Raw genomic sequence first — 9,741 nt, forward strand, 5'->3', positions numbered from 1 at the left:
TGTTTTCCACAAAAAGGGCTAGCCAAACATCCGTTTTCAAAAACTAAAAATATATTAGCCTATCAATGCTGCTCCCATTCCTTCATACAATCCCAAAGCCAAATCACTAGACAACCAAATATCATCCAGTGTCTCGACTCTCCCAAAAACGAAATAGAAGAAACAGAAGGGCCAAGTGAAGAAATCCTAGTCCCTTTACATTATTAAACAAACAAGATTCCAACAGAAATAAAAGGCTTCCAGTAGAAACCCATATCTTAGAACATCAATCCAATTGAGTGTCAACCCTTTTCTTTTCTTTTTTCTCTACAAGAAATGTACAGGGTTTCAATGTCAAACATGGAAAAGGGCTATAAGGCCAAAAAGACCGGGAAGAAATATATATCGGAATAAAAATTTAAATTGATGGTGAATGAAGACAATGAAGCAAGTTAGCAAAAAAATTCTAAGAAACAGAAAAGTAAAAAAAAATAAATTGCAGGTCCAGTCATGATGTGTCATATGCCACGAGCTCTTACACGAGTGGCTTCGACTTTAATTTTGCTATGTCGACAAGGTCTCCGAATAACTTGTCCTCTGGCTTGGAAGTCTTCTTCATGGGTGGCAAATAGGATGAAGTCGGGACTTGATATGAAGAGTTTGTCATACCATTATCATTTCTAACAGACATCCCATACATTTGCTGCTGAAGGTACTGAACGCCTTGTTGCTGACCATATCCATATCCTGGCATCTGGTTACCATACATTTGTTGCTGTGGATACATTGAAGCCATCTGCCCAGATTGCATTGGCTGCGGGACCATACCCATGTACTGCCCGCCCTGGACTTGTTGAGGATGAAAACCAACAAATTGATTGCTCTGTCCAGCCTGATGATTGATCGCTGATAATTGGCCACCTGCAATGGGCTGAGTATACATACCCACAACCTGTTCATTCCCCATGGACTGAGGAGACCAAGGGTGCATACCACTTGACACTGGTTGAGCATGTGTGACAACCACCTGAGTAACTTGCAAAGGCTGAGGAAGCTGAGAGCCAGCCACCAAATTATTGTCCGGCTGTACTTCCCACGGAGGTGGTGGTAGTGATCCACCAGTTTGAGCTCCTTTTCAACATAACACGTAAGCTTAAAAAAATATACTAGAACATATAATGGCAATAAAAGTATGCATGTAAGTCTTGAGGACCTTGTTAAGAATCCAACAACAAACCGATTTGATTCAATTGAAAGTACTAAAGAACAAAATATTCTTCTAATTCTCTAGTCCATAATAAAACAGCTACATAAACTTAGTATTTAAAGACATCAATCCTAAACTAAATTAACAAACAAACTCTAATTAGTTGACAAATAAGGATTCCTAAACAAACTCATAATTAGTTGACTAAACTTAAACAAGGATTCCTAATTATCCTACGATTCTCATTAGAAAGTCACTGTAATAGTTTTTGATCGCTAAAACCCAGAACATCAGAGCACCTTTACAACATAACTCGCAGAGTTCAATAAACTCTACAATGAAATAGGGATGAAAGCAAAAAATATACTCATCACCCTAAACCAAGCATATAAAGAAGGTTTGGAGGAAAATGCAGGGGGCAATGCATGACCCAAAAACCAGAAGTTAGTTTAATCAGGTTATGATGCTTGCTGCTACGGACGGACCCGCATTTGAAGTACTTAGCTGGCATCAGATGTCTGCTGCCAGCTGAACTTCTAAACACCAAATACACAACTCAAAAAACTCTAATCCCAAATCAATTCGGATCAGCACAAATATCCACTCCAATATATATATTTTTATTTTTATTTTTTTTTGGATACCGGGAAACCCCCGACTCAACGGCCCCTTCGAAATCCCTGGGCCGGTTCTAAACCTGGGTCTGACTGCCACATCCCGCACCACGACGATAGACGCTTAAACCCGAACTAAAGCCCGTGCGGGTAAACCTCCAGAATTGTTGCGCCTGGTGTAGCTCGAACATCTGACCTTATGCACTCATGTGCACAAAGACCAATGGTATAACCAACCAGGCTAACGGCCTTTGGATAACTCCAATATAATTTTTAAAAAACTATTTATCAAAAGGGAAAAAGTATAAACATACCATAAGCTGGTGACGGTGGGGAAACAGGCGAGGCTGGTTGCTGCTGTTGGACAAACTGGCCATTCCAGGAAGGACCAGTACCCTGAACATGAAATGAATGCCCATATTGTGGTGATCCTATATTGGGGCCATTTCCATTTTGGTAAAATCCTGTTTCTGGGGATTGGAAATTCTGCTGCTGTTGGAATGGTGTGTTCAAAGGATTGGTTTGCGTACCAAGATTAGCAGGTTGGATATTGTTAGAATTAGGGGTATTGTTACCATCGGAAAACATGTCAAATAGTACAAGGGCATTATGCTGAGATGCAGGTGCAGTTGGTTGCTTCTCTCCCAGGGGAACAAGAGCTAATGAATTTTCAACTTTTGGAGAAGCAAAGTCATCGCCGCTCAGCAGGTCAACTTTTGGATTGGCTGCTGCCGGAGGATTCAGACCAGTTGTGCCAGGAGGTGCAGGAAGCAACAGCTGATTCAGTGGATTAACCCCTGCACCAGAACTTGAGGTAGATCTGCAAAATATCCTGAAACTTTTAGCTCAAAAAGCCAACTACATAAACTTTGGATTCTGGAGAGGAAAATATACTTATCTTAGCCACTTCATTTACCAAATTTCATACAGCTACAAAGTGTCCATCAAAAATAAAAAAATCCATTTTTAATCCAAGCTAACCTTGGATTTAGAAAAATGGAAAGAAAAAAAAAAACAACTTTTTGAACACATTTTTCCAAATAGAAGAGTTTCAAGATCTACCACTGCTGAAAAAAAATGTTAAATCCAAACCACCACCTCTTCTGTTTATTTCTTCTTCTTTTCCTTTTTCCTTTTTTCTTTATTTATTTTTGAAGAATCAATTTAGATAAGTTGCGAAAAAACCGTTTAAGATGGTATAGACATGTACAACATAGAGATAGCAGTACAACGGTGAGAAGAATAAAAAAAATATATAGGAGAGAGTAGGAAGCGAAGAAGACCTAAATAGACAAGGCTTGAAGTAGAAATAAAAGGATATAGATTCAACAGGAGTTGATGATAGTATGATCTTAGATAGAATTGAATGGCGAAAACGAATATACATAGTGGATTCCCGTTGATTTTTTCATACTCATGTAGCCAACCCCAAACTTTTGGGATAAAGGCTCGGATGATGACGACGACGATGATTTTTGGAGAATCAAACCAGTACATGTTTGGGGAAAAAAAATCATAAATACAAAACAGAGAAGAGTTTCCAGATATACTGCAGAAGGAAACAACTAATCAATTTACATTCATAACCTGAAAACTCAGGCTCACACATAAACCAGACGACAACAGTAATTGTCTGGGTCAAAACTATACAGGTCACCTTGAACAACATTATAGACCAACTTCATAATGTAGTCCATACAAATTTTAGGACCAACCACATCAAAAAAAAAAAATCATCTCTAGGCATGGGCATTTCAACCGATTGAGTCCTTCGGGTGAATACAACAATAAATTTGAGTTCAAATTGACAACTAGAAAACCAACTTCAAAGGGAATCTCAAATCTGCACATGCTCAAACCTTAACGGTGAAAATGTAAAAATTAAATGCCTACTTGGCCTAATCCACTAGATTTTTGACAGGACAACTACAGTATATTTTTCCCACTATAGGTTTTTCAGTGCATATGAATTAGTGACTACTTTACTTACCCTCCATCAGGCTTTTTGCTGCCATCTCCAGTGTCAACCAATGGGGCTTCAACATCTAGAAGTGCTGCAGTAGGCTCAGGATTGGGTTTCTCTATTTTAACTGGTGTCCCTGAAGCAATGGCTTCATGCTTGGCTAATACACGTTGCAAGTCATCATTCAGTGCCAATCCTTGACATAGCAGTGATTCATCCCTGAAAAATAAAAAATAGTGGTTCTTCAAGTTAGAGAGATGCAGTATTGGTCCATTAATCATTGCTTTCTGGAAAAGAATTAATCTACTCAGCCGACCAAGATCAGCCAGTTTTGAAAACACTAATGAGCAACACAGATCACAAAAAGAGACCTATATGCAAGCTCGATGCAGAGTTGATTAAAATATAAAAGCTACAAAGACCAGTTCATCTATTCCGACAGAAAATCATTATCATATCATTAGTTTAAAGATTAAAATCAATCAAAAAAGAGTACAAAGTCACCATGATCGCAAAGAAAATAACATCAGCATAGAGTACTGAGAGGGATGAAAAACCTAAAGTGTATCATACAAGAATTAAATGTGAGTCCTTACGTGGTAGAATTAACAAGGTGCACCACTCTTTGCTTATATGTACGGCACTGTTCCACCAAGTCAGCAAGAACATCCTGTCCCAGCCCCTGCAGATTGGAAGTAATCTTACTCAAATATGCAAATATACTTATGAACTCAAGAAATGTACCATTCCCCAGAATAAATAGGTTAAGAAATGATGCATCAGAAACTAATAAAAAGTTGAAAGTTTGTTACTACATGAATCAGACATGTGCTAATCAAGTGACATAACAGAATAATATTACCCAAGTCACACTTAGTTTACGAGCCAGCGTCAGATCAATTAGTAACTTCAATTACAAAAGCCACCGAGTTATCTATTAACCGCAACATAACTCATACTGCTGTTATTCGAGAAGAAAATTTCATTTAATACTTTTAATTCAAAGAATACCTCTTTGTTCCCTGGATTCAATGCATTTAGCATTTCTGCAAGGACATCGCTGATACCCCTAGCATTTTGAATCTCTGTCAAGCTAGCAAAAGAAAAATATCAAATAAGACGAGATACATAATCACCAATTATAATGCAAAAGCAAGCAGTCAAGGTGTGCAAATGTAATGCCAATCGCAACCTTCTGCAGAATCTGCACCACAACAGAATCAGTAATATATATCCCTATTCTCAATGACTACCCCAGTGAAGGGAGGATACCACTGCTTTAATTAATCAGGAAAAGAATTACAACCAAAAGTGCAACAACAACTGGAATACAGAGATGTCAAACACCTAGATTGATAAAGAAAAAGGCAAGTAGATGCATCCCAGCTTGGTGTACGGAATTTAATATATTAAAAATGTAGGAATAACAGATAATACAGCTGGTTTGGTCTTCACAAAAACCAAGGCAAAGGGAAAAACAAAATTGTGTCATCAAAGGCTCCTCTTTTGCTTCATTAAATTCACTACATCTGATGGGCGCAAAAGATAAAAATATGCTACATAAAATCCAAGGACAAACTATTTTTCACCGTAACAAGATAGATCATACATGAAAGTCAGAATGTATTCATACAAATTCCGTCAATTATTCTACCAGCAATTCACTTATTATCGATATCCTAAGTTTTGAAATCAGCACGTGAGACTTAGCAAGCAGCACCAACAAGACATAAGCAAGATTAAGCTTTTATCCAGGTCAAGTTTTACTCAAAGAACAAGAGAGGAGTGACACAATATACCTCAAGGTTGGAAACTCAGCTTCTGTAGAAGACTCGGCTGCCTCCGGTCTAAAATCAGTATTACGCAGATTTTGTGGATAGGAAGAAAGAGGTTGTGTTTGTGGTGGTGTGAATACTGGTGCAGAGCTCTCAGATCTGTGAGGGAATACCGCTCCAGCATGCTATTTTAAATAGAGAGACAATCCATTCAGTTTGGAAGAAAATGATCAGATCATTGCCAATCTATACTCGAGAACTTTTGGCTATTCAAGCTCGGCTCGAGTTATATAGGATAGCCTCGAGCTCGATTTGAGCTTAATATGTGAGCTCGAGTTCGGCTTGAAAATGTGTATGCAAAGTTCGAGTTCAGCTCGAGTGAGTCACCAAAATTATTGAGCTCGAGTTATTGTCTTGCTAATTTTATTACAAATACTAGAATTCAATTTTAATTATGATATATTATGTATCATATTTAGATATTGAAATTGAGCCGACTCGTGAGCTTTCGAGCCGAACAAATATAAGCTTGAGTTCGAGCTTGATAGATAATTGAGCCCTACATTAAGCTTGAATTCGAGCACTAGCTCAGTAAGTACAAACTCAAACCGAGCCTAATCGAGCTCGAACTCGAACTGTTCGATTAGAGCTCGGTTCATGTGCAGCCCTAATTGCCATAAATGCCAAAATACTTGTCTTACTTTCTCAGCTATGATCTTTTGCAGTCTTGAAGGAAAAAAAATGAATCCAAAGGAATTACCAACAACTCCTGGTATGCACCATAATATTGTTGATGTCTTGCCCTAGGTCCTCCAAAAGCCTCTTGCCAAGTATCTATAAGAATCAGTATCTTCTCTTTGACATGTAAGTCAGGCTACAATTAAAAATCAATAAATACCATCAACAATTTAATAAAAAGAATGTAGTAATACAGAGGTACAACTAAATTATTCCAGAATTAGTTTTTACCTTCCTCCTAATTATTCTCACCATCTGATGAAGAACACCCTTCTCTGCTACATGCATGTGGACAATGTCCCCACAGTTCTTTACTATTGTCTCCAGTAGCTAATATATGGAGTCCACACCAAATTTTAAACAAGTTTAGTTGTCACTTCTCAGGAGAATGTTAACTGAAAAAGAGGCATGACAATCATATTTATCATAAATTTATGCAGCCTGGGTAAGTGACCCAAAAAGTAGTAACCCTAAAAGGGCCTGAAATAATCAAGTCTTGAAAAACCTACAGATCAGAATAAGACTGACATTTTCAGCAAACAAGGCCCATATACTATCAGTTACATATTTGAAGCACAAACCCAAGAGTAATAGAATAAAAGAAAAAGGGTATTTATGTTATAAGTAATAATGCATTTAAAAAAAAAAAACAAAAAAGAACCAATCTCCATGAGAACAACAGTTTTCCTCATCATGAATGTACAATCCTGTTGAAGTTACAATTACAGCTATTATACAAGTTCAAAACCCTATTTTTTTTTGGCCTCTCCTAGACCATATATAAAAAGTCCAGCCTGTCAGAATATAACTGACTCAATGAACCTCTTAAATAAAGCCCTTCACAAATCCGCAATGAGAACTAAACTCATAAAATAGTATAAAAGTCAACCCTAATCAAATCGAACTTACAAATTTTCCTTCATTTAGGTGGTTCACTTCCAGATTTTGTTCCTCCCAACTTGCTTACATAATTTATTTTTTTTAAATGCAAAAGAAATTTTACTAATGGGCACCAAGAGAGTGCGGCCCAAAGAAGAAGAGTACATAGAAAGAACAGATGAAAAAATGAGAAAACATATTGGGGCGTTGCTTACATCATATTATTGAATGACACTGCATTGCACTTCTGACAAATTTCCAAAAGTCCAAATAACGTAATTTATTTCTCTAAGGCACAATGCAATGAATGACATTATTTTTTCCTTGGTTTGCAAATCAAACTTATTCTGACTGCTTCAAGAAAGTAGATTCAATGAACAAAATCATCTCTAATGACAGTAGAGGTGCAATATAATCTTTTTTCCTTCACTTCTAGTATGTTCGTCAGGACCTATCCATGTGAACTTGTCGCGCACAAGATGTCCTTAAATAGAACATCAAATGTGATCCACACAAATCTACTCTTTATGAAGACTAGGAAGAATACATCAAGGTAATAAGAATAGCACTACAATGGATTTCAAAATTATAAAAAGTAAAGTGCAAAGCTTACGGTTAGGGCAAGAAGCTGAACTTTGGGATTCTTACTTCCAAGGCGTTTCTTGATGCCCTTGACAACATCCTTTGCTTGCCTAATAGCATTATACCAACAAAATGTCGAAATTAGGGACCTCATCAAACATTTTTTTTAATTGCGAAAAATAAATTCATACCACAAAATAAAAGAAGGACTAGCTAAATCCACTGACAACATTCTTTGTCCACACAAGAGGAGAAGTTGCAAGTCACAGCTTCTATAATTACCAAGAATTAATTTTAGGAGTGCCTTCAGTAAATTTTAGCTACCAAGTTTGATGGCAAGGTAAAAACCTCAGTATGGTCCAAGCAATACTACAGAACTCAGAAAATACAGTCTACCAAACACAGCATTTTTATAAGTACCAAACTCAGCATATGCCTGACACATAACGAACATGCATTTTTAAAGATCTAAAAATACATTATAAGTAGCAGCCAAATAGCTGCCGGATCATCTGCCTTCCATAAAAGAATCAGAATATTCTCATTTTCACGGTAACTATGAAAATTACACACATACCCATCCCAAACAGTGCGAAACTAGGGCGGGTTTGATGTAAATAACTAGATATTTGACAAACGAGAAAATTTATCTCAAGTACAAATGAGACTAGAATTGATTTATCAAGATTATATTTGAGGATTTAGAGAGTGCAAAGGGTTAGCAAGTATAAAGGATCAAAGCCACAATTGATGTTAACTAAATGTCTACTAGATTCATGGAAATACTCTCAGATTCTTGCCTATCACACAAAGACTTAAGTAAATGTTATACTATATTCCCACATGATCAAACAAAGAAAACTAACTGAAGCAAAACAAAAGAACCACATGTCATTAAACACAAGAATATTAGGACCGAAAAGTAGTTAAAAAATTTCCAGCTTCTATTTCTTTATTCTTCATTGAATTTGCATTTGTATTTCCATTGTTTCCGTGGGAGAACAAAATAAGTAAAAACGAAAAGCAAAGAAATACATTACCAAGAGCGAGCTTCTCAACTATTGAAAGGCAAAACGAAATAAAGCATCAATGTTGGTAACAACCATAAACCAAGAATTCAACATCAAACTTAATCTATTACATGTTTCCTGTGTGTATTGTTGACACGTTTCTTGTATGTATTGTTCATGGAACATAGAACAAATGTTCAATCAAATTCACCAAAGCCATCGTTTGGAATCCATCATATTTATACATGAATCAAAACACTCAATAACAAGAACTGCACAATTCCATTCCTAATTTTAAAAAACAGTTTCAAAACCAGAATCAGCCAACAAAGCGAGAAGGAAACATGATCCGGTAAAACTCTTACGCAGGGTCGCGGTTGAGGATGTCGCAGATCTCGATATTCATGGCCCAATCAGGCCCGATCAGCATGGCGCTCGTGGCCCTCTCCACCATAGAATTCACCATCTCTACCAATAAATCCGATTCCGGAACTTCGAACAACTAGCCGACGAGATCGCTACGAATCCCGGCCAAAAAACAGAAATTCCTGCGACCTCCTTATACTACCTCTCCCTCTAGGTTTCCCTTTGCAGTAGTTTCTGGATCGGATAGCTGAAAAAGTAGTTCGACAATAGGTCTCTTCCTCTCTCAATATCTCCAACAAATCTCTCTCAGCGTGAGAGATCAAATCAAATACTTTCCAGTATTTTCTGTTCGGTTGGAAATTTTGCCTTTTATTTCAATTTTCAGTTGAATTATTTGGTAATGAAATTGTTTTCACAGAAAAAAAAAAAAAAAAAAAAACACCAATTAAAACCTTAAAGGTAATACGTGTTAGGTATTGCAATCCACGCGTGCCATACTGACGTGTACTCCACTTGATAGGTGGATACCGTTGGATTTGGCCGACCACTTCCCAATCATACGATTTTTATGGCTTGCGTATGGTGTTAATATGCAATAGCAAACGACGTCGTTTTCAAAGACAAACTA

The 9,741-nt window shown here is 37.1% G+C and overlaps 1 protein-coding gene across 4 annotated transcripts; it reads right to left on the minus strand.

Annotated features, from left to right (window-relative positions):
* Positions 1-176: 176 nt before the first annotated feature.
* LOC119993274 (TOM1-like protein 9) lies at positions 177-9,503 on the minus strand. 4 transcript variants are annotated; one of them, XM_038840326.1, is made up of 10 exons: positions 9,113-9,503; positions 7,804-7,847; positions 6,508-6,606; positions 6,299-6,412; positions 5,563-5,723; positions 4,775-4,856; positions 4,360-4,445; positions 3,791-3,982; positions 2,115-2,620; positions 177-1,110 (listed from the first exon to the last, which is right to left on the minus strand). In XM_038840326.1, the coding sequence occupies exons 2-10, from the start codon at positions 7,834-7,836 to the stop codon at positions 515-517; spliced, it is 1,869 nt and encodes a 622-aa protein (XP_038696254.1). In that variant the 5' UTR covers positions 7,837-7,847; positions 9,113-9,503; the 3' UTR covers positions 177-514. The 4 variants fall into 4 exon arrangements, with proteins under 4 accessions (XP_038696254.1, XP_038696252.1, XP_038696255.1 ...); XM_038840324.1 differs by having other exon boundaries at positions 7,769-7,847; XM_038840327.1 differs by having other exon boundaries at positions 6,508-6,671; positions 7,769-7,847; positions 9,113-9,175.
* Between the last annotated feature and the right edge of the window lie 238 nt (positions 9,504-9,741).

This window comes from Tripterygium wilfordii, chromosome 23, assembly GCF_013401445.1.
Source record: "Tripterygium wilfordii isolate XIE 37 chromosome 23, ASM1340144v1, whole genome shotgun sequence".
Lineage (NCBI taxonomy): Eukaryota > Viridiplantae > Streptophyta > Magnoliopsida > Celastrales > Celastraceae > Tripterygium > Tripterygium wilfordii.